Genomic DNA, 18748 nt, shown 5'->3' with positions numbered 1-18748 from the left:
ATGGGACTGAAACAGTTAAGAGAATAATATGCAATAATGAACGCCAAAGGCAAAGAATTTCTAAAGGAAAGAATGCTGCAAAGGAGGTCAAGAAGACTGAGGAGTGAGAAGATGTCTCTGTTAACAACGAGATCACTGGCCGGGCATGGTGGCTCACTCACGCCTGTAATCTCAGCACTTTGGGAGGCCAAGGCAGATGGATCACCTGAGGTCAGGGGTTTGAGACCAGTCTGGCCAATGTGGTGAAACTCCGTCTCTACTAAAACTACAAAAAATTAGCTAGGTGTGGTGGTGGGCACCTGTAATCTCAGTTACTTGGGAGGCTGAGGCAGGAGAATCGCTTGAACCTGAGAGGTGGAGGCTGCAGTGAGCCAAAATCACACCACTGCACTCCAGCCTGGGTGACAGAGCAAGACTCCACCACAGAAAAAAAAAAAAAAAAAAAAAAAAAAATCCAATCACTGATAACCAGCAGGTGGAATAGTAATTAAGGAACAGTTTTTAAAACAGAATGGAGGCATGCCAGGGGTTTATGAGATGATTCTTTGGAAAATTTCAGACTACATTTAATTGAATCCTTTTTTTATATTTCTATTTTTTATACATGTACTTATAACGTATGTACTATATTAGTGGTTAGAGAAGATGATCTGTCTGGATTTCTGTTGAACTCGTTGCTATTTAGACAAACTATAATAAATAATTCATCCAAAAGTGATAGCTGAAATTAAGTGCTCGAGTATTACAACACAAAAACACTTTCTGAAACATTATCTTCAGGAAATACTAACTTCCATCTCTAGTAGTAAAAACATAATAATGTCTTCAGTAACCTAGCAGACTGTGCTTTGACTACAGATTCTATATCTGTCATAATAAAAATTAGTATTTTAAAAAATAGAGCAAATATAAGCTTTCTGACACATCTTAATTTCCTTTACAATAGTACTAGTAGAAATAAGGCAATTACTAACTGCAAAATGGTTTTACTAATTATAAAGTTACTTTGAAATTAAAGATTAAAAACCTAAATTATTTTTCTAAGTTACTAATGAAAACTTCAAAACAAATTAACAACGACATTCAAAGCAGAAATGTTACCACAATCTCATGTGTACATTCCATGCCAGTTTTATAGCCAACATTTAAACTTTAAATAAAATTCATGTACAGAAGTACCATGAAATGAAATTTGCTCAGAATGACATTAAGATTAATTCAAGTTAACTGAAAGTCAGTTTATACAAAGTTTACTTACCTAAATCACTACTACAAGTGACCCAAAAATTAGGTTTTAAGGAATATTTATAATGCTTTATAATACAAAAAAGGAAGAGCATGATATAACCTAAAGATGTGGAAAAATGCAACAGTCTTAAACCAAGTTAAATGTGAACAGATCTAGTCTTTTTGAGATATTTAATGAGAAATTTCAAATACCACAGCTATTCATATACTGTACGATGAAAACACTGATTCACCTATGCTAAAAATACCATCTCTACTTTTCTTATATTTAAATTTAAGAAAAAAAATTTATAAATACATTGACTAATATAATTTTCTGTGATGAGGACAAATGGGTAGAAGTGACTGCTTAAATAATCAGAACTCCAAATGGACAGATTAAGGTCAGCATCTGACAATTTCTCTCTAAATGCAGAAATAAGGGCCCTCGGAGTTTACCATAGGCTATAGTATATAAATATTTTTCTAAATTAATCTGAAAATGCTGATTCTTTTCAGCTTATTCTCTTATAATGATTCCTTAAATTGACTTACCAAGATTTACATCTGGTAGTATCTTATCAAGAAATTGTGTTTCCCCACCATTAGGGGAAAGAAAGTCTGCCAGAAGTTGACTATTACTTAGTTCTGGATGCTGCAGAAGTTTCTTGAATGAACAAAAAAAAAGGGAAAAAACAGTTTAGAAATCTAGAAGAGTAATCAAAACTGTATTTTAATTTTTTTTTAATTTTAAATCCCCAAAAGCTACTTTATATTTAAAATAACAAAGCAACTGCATTTTTAGAGGGAAGAGTATAGGATAGTAGGTAAGACCTTGGCCTTTATAGTCAGATATGAATGGGTTCGAATTCTGGCTCTTCCACATGCTAGATTCTTGGAAAACACCTAAATCCTAAACACTTGGAAAACACCTAAGTGACACCAGAAAAGTTCCTAAAGTGCCCAAGAGTCAGTTTCCTAACTTACAAAATGGAAATAATGACACTACCGACTTTATTGTATTGTTATATAAAGCATTTAGCACAGTATCTGACACACAGGAAGTAAAACTAAACATCAGCTACTATTATTTCCCAGTTTCTAAACTATAGAAAAATATGATAGTATGATACAATTGTCTCGATAAATTTTTAGAAGTCGGCATAAAGGGTTTTGCAGAAAACTAGATGTGGAAATGTGAAATAACTTGAAAAATCTGTTGTCTGTTCTTCCTGCAACACTATTTTCTAATAAGATAACACGGGCCGGGCACAGTGGCTCACTCCTGTAATCCCAGCACTTTGGGAGTCTGAGACAGGTGGATCACCTGAGGTCAGGAGTTCGAGACCAGCCTAGCCAACACGGCGAAATCCCGTCTGTACTAAAAACACAAAAATTAGCCAGGAGTGGCGGTGGGGGCCTGTAATCCCAGCTACTTGGGAGGCCGAGGAAGGATAATCGGTTGAACTCAGGAGGCGGAGGTTGCAATGAGCCGAGATCGCACTGTTGCACTCCAGCCTGGATGACAAGAGCAAAACCCCGTCTCAAAAAAAAAAAAGACCTTTAAAAGCCAAAATTAACCCAAAATTACCTAATAGTTTCCTAACTATGAGACAGTTACAAAACTTTATAAGCAGAAATCTACATTAAAAAACCAGTACAGCTATCTCTAATTTAAATCCATATTACGAGAAAATATTTCTTCTAGAGTGAGGTACTCTAGTTTGTAGAAATAATTAGCTGGTTCAAATAAAGAGTTAACAGTATCAGCAAAAACATGGCTTTATGTTTTATCCAAACACATCCTTGCAGTAGCTAATTATTTCATATTTCAATATTCACATCACCAAAAATTTACGTAGAATATATATATATACACATATATATATATTTTTCAACTTGGAGTTGAAAGCATTCAACAGTTCAGAGAGAGGAAATAAAGTGTAAATACTCCTTGACACTGCTGAGTATTTTTAATTTTAAAGTATTTCTTTTCAGCTAGGAAGCATCCAAATTTAACTGAATCGACAATTTTTTTAAAATATAAAATTCCATGCCCAAATAAAATATTTTTTGAATAAATAAAAGTATCCTCCCTTGTAAGCACTAGAAGAAAGATGGTTATTAATCCTGGAGAGCCTGATGTCTCAAGTAACTTTTATGATGACTGTACCATGTATTTAAATAATATACCCATACATTTAACATAATGTAACGTGCACACACTGAGAAAAATGGAATTCGATTCCACGTAGCAAATGGTAGAGTTGATCCCAGGAAATTGGAAAAATATCTATGAACCCAAAAGAAAAGGGACTAAGGAATAACACAGAAGACTCCAATGTTCAGAAAAAGCTAAACACAAAAATCAAACAGAAAACAGAACAGTAACAAATATTCTAAGAATACTATCCAATATTCTTCAAATGCATCTAATCTTTTACACCAAAAGTTTCTTTTTTTAATGTCCTATACAAAGTTTTAACTAGCCTAAAATTAAGTAAAGATTTTTCTCACCCTAAGAAAATATCTTGTATTTCATTCAATTTGGAGAGGGGGGAAGGAATATACTTTTGACAAAAATTCGTTCTAAAATTCACATGGAAAAATGTTTTTTAAATTAAAATCCACATGGACAGGTATTTATAAACCGAAGCACATATGTACAAGAGAAAAAGAGACAAATTAGAGAATGCTATGATTAGCAACGTTTGGAATTAATACAGTTGATGCTATACCTGTAGATATTCTTGAAACTCTTCCCGCTTAGACTTCAAGAATTCATAATTTTTGGGGCCAATGATCCTCTTAGAAGGAAGCTGGGCATCAGGAAATGTACCTGAAATTAGCATATATTATAGTTATTACTGTGTTCTGCTACTATTTTTAAAACCTTAAATTAGGATTTAAAATTTACTATGGCACATTCAGATTAGCAATACTGCCTTGTAGAGATATGACATTATTCTTTGAATAATCTTCACAAAACCAGAGAGCTTCAAGTCAGAAGTCCAGATCAAAGAACTTGAGTCTACTGATAAACAAAAATATCACTCTTGTAACAATCACTGTTTGACGTAGATTTTTTAGCTTTCTATCCTAGTAAAACAGCTTCAAAAAATTATTATGAGATTGTTTTGAAATTGGTGAGATTCTATTAGACAAAACCTTACTAAAGAAATAACTAATTTCTCATAGGGAAAAAAGATAGCATTTTGTCAATGCTATATAAATGGCTTAAAATCAAAATGTAGGCTGGGTACAGTGGTTCACATCTGTAATCCCAGCATTTTGGGAGGCCAAGGTGAGCAGATCACTTGAGGTCAGAAGTTTGAGACCAACGTGGTAAAACCCCATCTCTATTAAAAATACAAAAAAAATTAGCCAGGCGTGGTGGGAAATGCCCGTAATCCCAGCTACTTGGGATGCTGAGGCAGGGGAATCACTGGAACCTGGAAGGCGGAGGTTGCTGTGAGTTGAGAGCGCACCACTGCGCTCCAGCCTGGGTGACAGAGCCAGACTCATCTCAAAAGAAAAAAAGAAAAGGCCACCAACATGGTGAAACCCTATCTCTACTAAAAATACAAAATTAGCTGGGCGTGGTGGCACATGCCTGTAATCCCAGCTACTCAGAAGTCTGAGGCATGAGAATCATTTGAACCCAGGAGGCAGAGGTTGCAGTGAGCCAAGATCGTGCCATTGCACTCCAGCCTGAGCAACAAGACGGAAATGAGGAAATGAAGGAAGGAAGAAAACGAGGGAGGGAGGGAGGGAGGGAGGGAGGGAGGGAGGGAGGGAGGGAGGGAGGGAGGGAGGGAGGGAAGGAAGGAAGGAAGGAAGGAAGGAAGGAAGGAAGGAAGGAAGGAAGGAAGGAAGGAAGGAAGGAAGGAAGGAAGGAAGGAGAATGTGCTTTCTCAGATAGGGCTGGCTTTAGAAATTTTAGTATCAAAAAAGAAAAGTATGGAGATAAATTGTCTTCTCTCAGCCTTAAACAAAAAAAGTAGTTTTCAGAGAAAGAATGACGATGGTCCTGCACCAGATTGGTAGAGAGAAAGATAAAACCATTTGAACACAAGTAGAAACTCAAAATCTAGGCAAAAATATGGAGTGGGACCTTGTATTCTTTATCTTCCTATAATAATCACCCTTATCACAGGCTTTGCTCTTACATCAGAGAAAGGAATGTTCCTTACCCTTCTCAATTAAAAACCAACCTGAATTTGCATCAGGGGACACTCTACAGAGCTTTTCTAAAATAAAAAAATTTAGAACACACAAATAAAATTCACCAAGCTACATACAAGGAAAAAAAAAAGCTGGAAATTCTTTGTAACGATATCCCTGATATTAACTAAAATAAATACATTGATGAGACAGGAAGAACAAAAAGAGTAAATAGCCCTTTCTAAAATATAGTTTTAAAATAGCTATTTTAAAATTTTGATTTTACTTTTAAAAAAAGCATAAATGTGCATTGCAAGAACTTTAAATATACAGATAAATAAAAATAAGAAGATAAACAGTACATTTCCGTTATCAATAAAAGTGTACACAAGCGTCAATGTTGTATTTCTTGTATTTCAATTACTTAAAATAAAAAAATTAATCTGGTATCACAGCTTTAAAGAATGCTAATGCTGAAATGTAATGTTTTATCCAAAAAGAATAACATACCATGAAATTCTGTTAGTTTTGATTCAAGTACATAGAATTCAAGGTATCTTCTATAGACAGACCAATGTTCAGGTTCGTGTCCAACTGTAAATTGAGTACACACACACTGAGTAACAAATAATTTCAAAACCCTAAAAGAATGTTGTATTTAATACATTAAGAATACAAAGCTGGCTGGACACGGTGCCTCATGCCTATAATCCCAGCACTTTGGGAGGCCAAGGTGAGTGGATCATTTGAGGTCCAGAGTTTGAGGCCAGTCTGGCCAACATGGTGAAACCCCACCTCTACTAAAAATACAAAAATTAGCCAGGCGTGGTGGCAGGCGTCTGTAGTCCCAGTTATTCAGGAGGTTGAGACAGGAGAATCGCTTGAACCCAAAAGGCAGAGGTTGCAGTGAGCTGAGATCGCGCTGTTACACTCCAGCCTGGGCAACAGAGTGAGACTCTGTCTCAAAAAAAAAAAAAAAAAAGAATACAAAGCTGGACATTATTCCACAGTCGTAATTTGTTATTTTTGGCATAACATTATTAACACATTTTATCCCATATTTTAGTTACCTACAAGTGACTGATAAATTTCATCTATGAAGTTATCTCAAATATACTTTTTCTATAACAGAATCAGAGCTGACAGAAACTTTAAAATATCATGCGATTATGATTATTTTTAAACTGTCACCAAAAGATGTATTTCATAAGAGTTTTTTATTGATTTGGGGTTTCTCAAACATTTACCATATTGTCCTAATTTAATATAGTATAAAGCAGTACTATCCAACAGAACTATCTGCAGTTAGGAAGATGCTCCATGGATCTGCATTAATATACTAGCTACTAGCCACATGTTGCCACTGAGTACTTGAAAGGCGGCTAATGCAACTAAAGAACTGAAATTTTAATACAATTTAATTTGAGTTTAATTACCACATGCAGCTAGTGGCTACTAAATTGGGCAGCACATAGTAATGGTTTAAAGAGTAAATCTGGAATCAGACTGCCTATTCTAATCCCAGTTCACCTTGCCCCCATTTACTATGTGGCCTTGAACAAATAACACCACTGTGTACCTTGCAGTGTGTAGATGTAGAATAACAATAATTGTGTCTATCACCTAAAATAATCCACACAAAGCACTTCTGTACAGTGCATAGCACAGCATAGCACAGAGTAAATACCTCATAAATGTTAACTGTTATTGTTAACATCTAACATCATTGTACCATAGATTTCAGAATGCAGTAGATCGAGTGAAGCAATACCACAACCATCCAAAACAACACGTCTATTTAGAAAAAAATCAACCTGATCACAACATATAAAGCAAATCCTAGTTTTCTTCTTCAACACTGGTCTTAAAAGATCCATAGTATATTTAGGCTAGGTTTTTAATGCTGAAATTGTTATTTTGTTACCCACATAAAATCAATACACTAAATGATATACTTTTTTCTCCCTAATAGATCATGGTTTCTAAGAGCACATTTCATTGACAGTAGAAGTCTGCAGCACTGGTGACAAAAAAATTATCTTTAAAATACAAGCTTTTGGCCCAGCACAGTGGCTCACACCTGTAATCCCAGTACTTTGGGAGGCCAAGGCGGGAAGACCACTTTGAGCCCAGGAATTCGAGACCAGACTCAGCAACATAGTGAGACCCTTTCTCTACGAAAAAGTTTTAAAATTAGCTGGGCATGGTGACATGCACCTATAGTCCCAGCTACTCAGGAGGCTGAGGTGGGAGGATTGCTTGAACCTGGGAAGTCGAGGCTGTAGTGAGCCACAGTCACGTCACTGCACACCAGCTTGGGCAACAAAGCAAGACCCCCCTCTCAAAAAGAAAAAAAAAAAATTAAATTAAAAAATAAAATAAAATACAAGTTTTAAGATTTTTTGGTTTTTATTTTCGAATTACTGAGCCATGAATTTATAATTTATGTTAAATTAACCTTTTAAGATAAAGCATAAAAATTAAAAATAGTTGTCCTAAAGCAAAAACAAAAGTATATTCCAAACAAAACTAAGTTTGAAATGGAAATCTGACTCAGTTTAACAACAGTTTAGCTGTCCACCTGTCAGAATTAACAACAGTTTAGCTGTCCACCTGTCAGAATTAACAACAGTTTAGCTGTCCACCTGTCAGAATGCTGAAAGAACAGCAACTAGTAAGACTGAACAGTAACTCCGGCAAAATCAGGCAGTATGGTGTAAGACCTGGACAGAGTAAGACTCTGCCTGATATTTAGTTATGATAGGAAAAATTGTAACTAGCTACTCTGGGCATTCTTCCCTCCCAATTCCTATGTCTCATGTTCTTGAAACAGGATCAACTTCTGAGGAAAATCAGAAAACCTAATACTTTTTGAAAAATAAAAATAATTAGCACTGATCTTCACCCTACCACTTACCCTCTCAAAACCATTTTCTAACATTGCCACTTTTTTTCCTTCTTTCCTCATAACTCCCTCTTCCTGAGCTCAACTTTATTTTCTGCTCATCATTCTCAAAATGTGGTGCTTTTCGTTATACTCACTGCCCCACTTCTTAGAAAAAGTGCAAAGTGGTCACTGTTTTATTTTTTAATTCGATTTCTTTTTATCATGTTATAAGTAGGACTTTAAAGTGGTGACTGTTTATCCTGCTACAGATGCCGTTAACCCTGGTCTCTATGACAGTCTATACCTGAAATAACCGAAAGAAAAAGTATAGCAAAACATGAAGAAAACCTGTAGTTTTAACCATATTTTCATCAGTCCTTTTTTTTTGGAAACAGGGTTTCACTCTGTCTCCCAGGCTAGAGTGCAGTCACATAATCTCAGCTCACTGCAACCTCCGCCTCCCAGGTTGAAGCAATCTTCATGCCTCAGCCTCCAGAGTAGCTGGGACTACAGGCATGCACCACCTCGCATGGCTAATTTTTGTATTTTTAGTAGATACAGGGTTTCACCATGTGGGCCAGGTGGGTCTCAAAACTCCTGACCTCAGGTAATCCACCCACCTTGGCCTCCCAAAGTACTGCAATTAAAGGCGTGAGCCACCATGTTTGGCCATATTTTCTAATTAGCCCACAAAATGGGTGAGAGAAAACGCTGTCTTAATTAAACTAGAATAATACCTGATATATTGCTATATGGATTAATGATAATTAAGTAAGTACAATCGCTAATGACGGCAACAAAACCATTAAAAGAACATTACATTGAATGCCTGATGGACTGTCAGGTGTCTAGCAGGCATCACTCAATAAGTGCTGATTGAATCAGTTAGTTAACTGCTATGAAGATAACTTAGGACATCCTAAGCTTTCTTTCAATTTTCTGTTCTGGACACTTCTTTTTTGGATATGCAGCCATATTTGCTAGCTAGAAGTGGCAAAATGTTTATCACACTTGCTAACAACAGACTCATTCACGGGTATCTTTTAAGAAAGGTGCTCAGAAAGCTTCCTACCTGCTCTTCTATCATTTCTTTCAACATCAATACAAAACACAGGAATTCTTTCTTTTTTCTCCTTCCTTTCAGAGGAGGGATCCTCAAAAAAGTCTACATATGGAATGCTAATTTTCCATGCAGCAAGGTTTCGGGGAGTATTAGGTGTGCTCACAGCCTCCACTGGAGAATCATCTTCCATTACAACAATACCTTCTTCAATCTGGAAAAAAATTACCAGGATAAATTTAATATTCCCAATACCTTTAGAACTATAGCATATGAGATACAAGTATAAAGTAATATGCCCATATCAACTGATAATTTTTAAGACTCTAAAAGCTAGGTGATATTAAATTTTCTACTGAAAAAGTATAGGTAAAAAGCTAAAAACAAGTTACTAGCATCAACTCCAAGTTTTCTTACATCATCTGTATATGAAAATATAATAGGCTGGGGACAGCACCTATAAGCCCAACACTTTCACAGAGGCTGAGGTGGAAGGATTGCTTGGGCCTAGGAGTTTGAGACTAGCCTGGGAAACACAGTGAGACCTCATCACTACAGAATATTTTTAAAACATTAGTTGGGCATGGTGGCCCGCCTCTGTAGTCTCAGCTACTCAGGAAACTGAGGTGGCAGCACTGCTTGAGTCCAGGAGGCTGAGATTGCAGTGAGCCAGGTTCGTGCTACTGTACTCCATTCTGGGTGACAGAGTGAGACCCTGTCTCAAAAAAAAAGAAAGAAAGAAAATATAATAGAAGATAAAGAATATACACCTCAGAGATTAGGGAAAAAAATGTAAAATACACAAATATAGAAACTGTTCAACCTTTGTGATAAGAAATAAAAAGTAAAGTTCTGGTATTTTTCTCATTTCGAGAAGTAAAATTTTATAAATGATAGCAGTCATTCATGGAGACTGCACAGATAAACTAGATCTGTGCCACACTACCAGTTACAAGGTATACCAGCACAACCCTTCTGGAAAGTGTTTTGGCAATATGTATCTATAAAGAGTCATAAAATGATTTCAAACAAGTAATTCCATTTTTGGAAATTTATTTTAATAAAAATATTTACTCCAAAAATTTTTTAACCATAAAAAAGACCCAAGTAAAAACTGTAACATAAGTAACAAAAAATTGGAAAAAAACGTCTGGAAGAAACCCACCTCTACAGAATTAAGAGTTTTTTATTTCATCACTTCTTAAACTTTAACAACATAAATGTTTAAAATGCTAAATATTTTTAAATACTGAAAAAATAAAATAAAAATTATTTTTAAAAACAAAACCACATGTTCTAGAAATAGATACATAGGAAGAAGGAAATAACTGTCTCCATTTTTTAAATTGGAAGAGATTATTTGAATCTGGCATATTATAAACACTGACTCACCTAGACATCTCTTATTCATGTTAGAAAGGGCAAAATATTATAAATGAAATGCATTCATCTGGAACACACCTTTTTAAAGGCAATGAGTCAAAGTCTGTAGCACTTAAAAGAATTCTGAATAGCCTAGTCAGAGCAAATCAGTAGTACAGAGGAATTTATTTCCAGAATTCTAGCCCTACCCTCACTCTCAGTTCTTTCCTCTTACCCCGGGTACTTACCCTCTCTTCTAAGGAAATTCCTTTCCTCCCCCACAAAACCCCTTTGCTTTTTCTTTTTTTTTTTTTTTGAGACAGAGTCTCGCTCTGTCGCTCAGGCTGGAGTGCAGTGGCGCAATCTCTGCTCACTGCAAGCTCTCCCTCCCAGGTTCATGCCATTCTCCTGCCTCAGCCTCCCGAGTAGCTGAGACTAGAGGCGCCCGCCACCACGCTCAGCTAATTTTTTCTATTTTTAGTAGAGACGCGGTTTCATCGTGTTAGCCAGGATGGTCTCAATCTCCTGACCTCAAAATCCGCCCGCCTCAGCCTCCCAAAGTGTTGGAATTACAGGCGTGAGCCACCACGCCTGGCTCCTGCTTTGCTTTTTTCTGTTCTCATCCTAAACTGGCTTTCCAAAATCTCTAATAAGACTCTCACTGATCTTAGGAAGACTTCTTAATGCTCTGTTGAAAACAACTTCAAGACCTTAAAAAACAAAACTATTAAAACAGATGACAGATGTTGGGTTTTGCCTTTTAAAAGGCAAGGTTACCTTCTTACAATCTTGGAAGAAACACAGAGAGATGTGTGAAGGAAACACCCAATGCTTAAAACCTGAGGTTCAAGGTAGCATTTTCCATGGTTAATACAAGTATATTTTTGTTAATGGATGTAGCTTCTGAGGAGAGGGGAAAGTGAATCATACAATAACAGAGAATTTGTTGAAAATGCTGACTAAAAGCCAAAAAAAAAAAAGGGGGGGGCATTCTTAAATTAAAAGAAGCTCCTCAGAATTAATCTAAGAAACAAAATGGGAGAACAAAATTCTTAGCAATGTAAAGGGACAAAGTTTTGCAATTTATTACTGTTACTACTTAAATGGTATTTTTATCAAAGCCTAAAGAAAAATCTCTAGGGAAATATTTCTCTAAGAATTTTCAGGGCATCCTTTAATGCTATTTGAAAACAAGTGGCCGGGCGCAGTGGCTCAAGCCTGTAATCCCAGCACTTTGGGAGGCCGAGACGGGCGGATCACGAGGTCAGGAGATCGAGACCATCTTGGCTAACCCGGTGAAACCCCGTCTCTACTAAAAAATGCAAAAAACTAGCCGGGCGAGGTGGCGGGCGCCTGTAGTCTCAGCTACTCGGGAGGCTGAGGCGGGAGAATGGCGTGAACCCGGGAGGCGGAGCTTGCAGTGAGCTGAGATCCGGCCACTGCACTCCAGCCTGGGCGACAGAGCAAGACTTCGTCTCAAAAAAAAAAAAAAAAAAGAAAATATTGTAATCAAAATGTTAATAAAGGAAAATCAAGTACTTTAAATACTTTTTCGTTTCCAAACACCTGCTATCTCTACCAAGAGGATGGGGATTATGGAAGATGGAAATAAAATTTCCTCAAGAAATGTTAATATTTCTGACTATTCTTTTCCTGTACAGAGATATCTGCCAAGTTACCAACAGGCATATTATATTCCATAAGTATATTTGTAAGCCAGTTCTGAACTTGGACAGAAATACATTTTCTGATACACCAACCCAATTTTCAACCCAATTTCTTTTTTTGAGACAGGGTCTCACTTTGTTGCCAGGCTCACTGCAAACTCCTCCTCCCGGGCTCAAGTGATCCTCCCTCAGCCTCCTGAGTAGACCACATCCAGCTAATTTTTCTATTTTTGTAGAGACAGGATTTCACCATGTTGCCCAGGCTGGTCTCGAATTCCTAAACTCAAGTGATCCTCCAGCCTCAGTCTCCCAAAGTGCTGGGATTACAGGTATGAGCCACCATACCCAGCCCTGACCCAATCTTATATACTAGGCTTTGGTTCCCAGGCCAGCATATGGACGGATGCTAATTTAATCCCTAACTTGAGATCACACAGCTACGAGAATTGATGTGCTTACAGGACTCACTATGTGCAAGGCACTGTTCTCAGTGCTTCGTATATATTACTTGCTTAATACTCCTTACAACATCCCTATGAAAGATAAAATTACCTCCATTTCAAGGTGATGAAACAAATCATAATAAAATTAACGAATGTGCCCAAGACCACACAGCAAGCAGGCACTACCGCCAAATGATCACAACGAGGGTTCTGAAAGATAATGTCAGGCTGGGCATGTTGGCTCACGCCTGTAATCCCAGCACTATGGGAGGCCAAGGTAGGTGGATCACCTGAGGTCAGGAGTTTGAGATAATGTCTCCTAAGTCTCCAATTAGTCATCCTAAATGTCCAACTTAGGATCACAAACCAATTTAGGATCACCCGGCAATGAAACTGGAAACTTTTCTTTTCCCTCAACTTCCAAACAAGACAAAGAGGATTCCCCAAGGTCCCACAAGTTAGAACTAACATAGTGTCTTCTAAATCCTAAATGGCATCATCTTAGTCTGCGTTAGCACCTCACTGTCCCTGAGTTTTCCTTTGATAGTATTAAATATTAGTTTGCCTGCTTCTCCAACTTTCTGTTACTACTATCTTTAATCCCAATCAAGAATTTCCTTCTTCTTGGGTCACTACAAAACAAAGCAAATTCTCTCAGCTTTTTAAAGATAGCCTCCTATTCCTGAAGCTAAAGTACAGCTTGTGTATCAAGCAGTTGGGAAGGCAAAAAATAAAAAACACATCTTCCTCCACAAAAAATTATGTTTTAAAAGTTTGTAATAACACGGTTAAATACTTTTGTTATAATACTGAATAGAGAGAAAAGATAGCAAACTATATATATAAAATGTAGTCTTGTCTACCGGGGTGAAAAGGGAAAGTTTTTTTGTTTGTTTGTTTTTAAAGAAAATCACCAAACTATTAATAGAAGTGGTTACTGGGTGGTAAGATTATGCATGTACATGGCATTTAATTTTTTTCCACTGTTCTATATTATTTAAAAACTGAAAATATGCTTAAAATTAGAAAACATAAACATTATTTTGAAAAAGATTTTCTCTGATCTACTTTCTTCTATCCACACTTTTTTTTTGAGACAGGCTCTTACTCTGTTACCCAGGCTGGAGTACAGTGACACAAACATGGTTCACTGCAGCCTTAACCCCCTGAGCTCAAGTGATCCTTCCAAGTAGCTACAACCACAGTTGTGCACCATCACACCCAGCTAATTTTTTAATTTTTTGTAAAGACAGGGTCTCGCCATGTTGCCTAGGCTGGTCTTGAACTCCTTGGCTCAAGCAATCCTCCCACCTCAGCTTCCCAAAGTACTGAGATTACAAATGTGAGCCACCACACCCAGCATAAAAATACTACCCACACCAAGGCCGGGTGCGGTGGCTCATGCCTGTAGTCCCAGCACTTTGGGACTACAGGTGGGTAGATCACGAGGTCAGGAGTTCAAGGCCAGCCTGGTCAACATGGTGAAACCCCATCTTTACCAAAAAAAATATAAAAATTAGCTGTGCATGGTGGTGGGCGCCTGTAATCCCAGCTACTCTGGAGGCTGAGGCAGGAGCCCAGGAGGCGGAGGTTGCAGTGAGCTGAGATCGTGCCATTGCACTCCAGCTTGGGTGACAGAGCAAGCCTCTATCTCAAAAAATAATAATAATACCCACACTTATAGGGAAAAAATAAAGGCATAAAAAAACTGCTTTATTTGAATTAATAAAAAAGGTTTAAATAACATTTTATTCCATTTAAATTATTATGAAGAATCAGTGACCCTTACATCAAGGCAATGGGACAAAGGTCAAAAGGAAGGGGTAAAAGACAAGGGTTTACTGCTGTCTCCCCACCTTTCCTCCTTCTTGGTCATCATCAATCCAATCAGTACTAAACATCCCTTTTACACCCAAGTTAAGTGAATTTCTTAAAGCCAAGGTCTGCATCTTAATCTTGTTTTCATCCCCAGTGCCCAGGGTCATTAAAAGACAAAATGAGAATCCAAGATCTCTATTCAATAAAAATAAAAAGTACAAATGAGACAATACTTGCCTTTATGGCACTATGTGATACAAAAGACAATCATAAACATATAACTTCAAATACATTATGGTATAAGTTTTAACATATGATATAATAGGGACACAAAAGGAGGAAATGTTCAGTTCAACTTGGGGATTTGGGTAAAGGTTTATGGGGAACAGCTGCATTTTGAAGGATGCACATGAATTTTCCAGGTCAATAAACAAATGAAGGGCATTTCAAGCAGGACAAAGACACAGAGAAATAAAATAGCATGGTAAGTAAAATGTGCATATAAGTCAACCGGAAATCTTGTTAAAATGCAAATTGATTCAGTAAGTCTAGGAGAGTGCCTGAGATTCTGTATTTATACAAGCTCCCAGGTAATGCCAATGCTGCTTGTCAACAGACCGCAGTTTAAGTAAGCAAGGAGCTAGAGCATCTATTAGCAGCTCTGTATACCTGGAGCACATGGTAGGAAAAAGGTAACATCAGAATTTGAAGCTTAACCAAAAGATGGTAAACTGTTTGAATATTAGAAGTGTCTCAGCTTAACAGGAACCATTCTGCCTTAATAAGCAATAACATAGTTCCCAGGAATTTTAAAAATTAGATTCACGTCATGAAACTATCACAACTAAGTAAAGAATGAGAAATACAAAGGAAGTCTGAAGTAAGAAGATAAAGGGAAAGTATGAGAATACAGATTCTCCAAAAAAAAAAAAAAAAAAAAGGAAAATAATGAGTATCTCTAATTTTTATGTCATAGTAAGTGTGAAGTTATAAATAAATCAAATTGATACATTTTACTTACAAAATCATCTTCACCTTCAGCTACACCATAATTAGGCAACATAGCTCCCTCCATTGTGGTACTTTTGAATACTCCTTTAATTTTGCTACCTATTCTGCTGATTCCAAATGATTCTCCCCTTTTCTGTGTGTTCCTGAATATTAAACAAACATGTATCAAGTACATAGCAAATTATCACAACAGTCTGGTTTACTGAAAACCATTATTTAGAAAAAAAGAAAAACAGTTTTGAAAATGATAAACTAAAGGTATAGCTAACATAACTTTTGGAGTTTTCATCCATGGATTAAGTAACATCTCAGAAGCCAAAAATGACATAGTTTAAATTTGGTGGATGAATAAACGGGACAATATTTATTTATAAACACTCAAAATTTACCTACTATTAACTTCAAAATATTAACCGGATTAAAATTTTTAAAAGATGAGAGCCCCCTAGCGGAATATAGTTCTTATTGCGATATTTTGAAATAGATAAAAAAATGTTTAAGATCTGTTCAAAACGGAAAACATCCCTTTAGAGTAACTGTACTAAAATTATGCAACAGAAAAAAATGTCAACTATTGTTTTCTCACTACTTCATTTTCAGAAGGAACTTTAAGAAAAATAATAGTGACAAAGGGAAAGGTTAGCAATGAGCATAGGGATAAAAGCAAATGTAGCCCTAGGAAGCAGTCTGCTCTGCCATAAATATTAAATGTTGGTTTTGCAATTTTTTTAAGTTGAATTTCTGAAAGCAGAAATAGCTGAAAAGCAACAAAATAAATAAGCTAAAAGTAGCAAAAATGTCCGTTAGCCTACTGCCCAATGTTTCAGCAACTAAAACCATAACTTTTATCCAATTTAAAAGTTATGCTCAAGGCCAGGCACAGTGGCTTACACTTGTAATCTCAGCACTTTGGGAGGCCAAGGCTGGCAGATCACCTGAGGTCCGGAGTTCGAGACCAGCCTGGCCAATATGGCGAAACCGCACCTGTACTAAAAATACAAAAATTAGCCAAGCGAGATGAAAGGCAAAGGCTAACACAGGAGAATCACTTGGACCCGAAAGGCAGAGGTTGCAGTGAGCCGAGATGGCACCACTGCACTCCAGCCTGGGCGACAGAGTGAGGCTCCATCTTGAAAAAATATATAAAATAAAATAAAGTCATGTTCACTATGTAATGCTGCTCTTACAACAGATATCCAAATAAAAATGACTACTTTAAAATAATCTGAGAAAGTTTGTTTTGAATGCTCAAGTGTATAGCTATTACTCCTGTGAGGAAAATTAAGTTATCTACTAAAATAATATAATTACAGAAAGAAAATTAATCAAGTTTCAAATACACCAATATGTAGTAATGTGTATTTTACGCACATCCAAGAAGTAAATCAAACTTCTGGAAAAACACTAATAGTAAGTAGTAAGCAGTAAAAGGGATACTTAAACTAGATTATTTTATCTAAACAAACATACAATTAGGGTTTTTTTAAACAAGAATTGTAGACACAACTGTCCTTGATTTAAAAAAAAAAAAGCTTCCCAAGACATAAAAATGTTAACAAAACATTTTTAAAATCTCTAGACTCCAAATGGTTTATTCTAGTCTCTACAACATGGATATTACAAAACAATGGGGGTTGTTGAAATATGAAATTTAAAAAGTCTCACTTGTGATTATGCCCAGAAATACAGAAACATGATACTTCTTTAAAAAAAAAAAAAAAAAGATTATTTAAACATAAATAATTCTAAAATTAATTTAGCAAAATTAACAAGAACAAAAATGAGTCAACAGCCTTAAAAAACAAGATACTGACAAATTAAATAACGAAAATATCTTTGAAGTATCAGGACATTTTTATTTTATGATGACATATGCTATTTCAAAGAGGACATATCTAGACTAAAAGTAGGTATTCCTTTTAAAAGATTATCCTAAATAACTAGGATATAATGGCAGTTAATACTATAGTTTTTCATTTTTTTCCTTTTTATTTCTATTAGGTTGTTCACAATGTACTTTCTAAAAACATTTAATACTGAAAAGAATCACATGCTCAAGACTTACCGAAAATCATCCAAACTTAGGCTACCTCTGCAATAACAGGTATGTGAAATTATACAAGGAGAGGAAAGAAAGAAAGCCCAGATATTATATAAACTTCTAGAACACAAAACAAAATTTAAAAGCTTCAGAAGTTACACAGGTGTATAACATTCATCTTTCCAAAGGGAAGGAATCTAATGAATAAGGTGATAAAGATAAGATAAATGCACATAGCTGTCTTGTGTGTTTGGATGAAGTCTACATTACTAAAAACGGTTCTTAAATATGTTATCTCTTGGGTGACATGGAAAAAAATTAAATATATCAGGAAATAACTGACTTTTTTCTACATCATTAAAAAAGGTTCTTAGAAATTAAATATCCAGAAATAATTCTGTCTTTTCTTTGTCCTCAGGCATACCATTTCTTTCATACAGTGGAAAGTATGCAGAGACTGAACCACTAAAAATCTGGCACAAAAAACAAACCCATATTTTCCAACATTAAATTTGTGTCCATGTTAGATAGAATCATTTATGCTTCACATGTTTTTAGCTTGAGTAAAAAAATGTTTTAAGCTAAGAAGCACAGTTAACAAAAGATCTCTAAATATTAAAAAACAAAAGTTGTACTTTAAGTGTAGAATGAAACAGAGAACATGATAAATAATACGCATTAGAATTTTACTTCGAAAATATAAAATGTGGACATCAAATATATGAATACATATTTTATGTAATTTAAGTCATTTAATAGCAAATTAACAAAGCTATTCTAAATCTCCAATGAAAGAATGTTAAAAAACTTTTATTGTATATAGGTAAATAAATCATTAACTATCACAGAAGCAGAGTCCTGACAAGACTGATAGTTAACTATTAAAATCAGATCACCATAAAGAAAAACATACTTTAAAAAGTCATAATCAGTATCCAGAATGAAAAGAACCCATATAATCTGTCTTTTTTATATTTTAAAGCCAACAAAATTAGTACTTTAATATGCTGAAAATAATCAAGTGTTCTCAAAGTAGCAAAGAAGGCTTTTTTCATCTCTGAAGTTATG

At 35.8% G+C, this 18748-nt stretch overlaps 1 protein-coding gene across 26 annotated transcripts in view; it reads right to left on the bottom strand.

Moving 5' to 3' along the window:
- SNX14 (sorting nexin 14) overlaps positions 1–18748 on the bottom strand; it is a 94318-nt gene that overhangs the window by 21254 nt on the left and 54316 nt on the right. For 10 of the 26 annotated variants that reach the window (XM_015136867.3, XM_028846644.2, NM_001257900.1 and 7 more), the window contains 6 exon segments: positions 17705–17731; positions 15650–15782; positions 9351–9552; positions 5902–5985; positions 3966–4066; positions 1783–1894 (listed from right to left, as the gene is read on the bottom strand). In XM_015136867.3, coding sequence (XP_014992353.2) covers positions 1783–1894; positions 3966–4066; positions 5902–5985; positions 9351–9552; positions 15650–15782; positions 17705–17731 — 659 coding nt within the window. 26 annotated transcript variants of the gene reach the window in all.

This window comes from Macaca mulatta, chromosome 4 (genome assembly GCF_049350105.2).
Source record: "Macaca mulatta isolate MMU2019108-1 chromosome 4, T2T-MMU8v2.0, whole genome shotgun sequence".
NCBI classification, from domain to species: Eukaryota; Metazoa; Chordata; class Mammalia; order Primates; family Cercopithecidae; genus Macaca; species Macaca mulatta.
The sequence above is the reverse complement of the archived record's forward strand: the minus strand, read 5'-3'. Positions and strand labels throughout refer to the sequence as shown.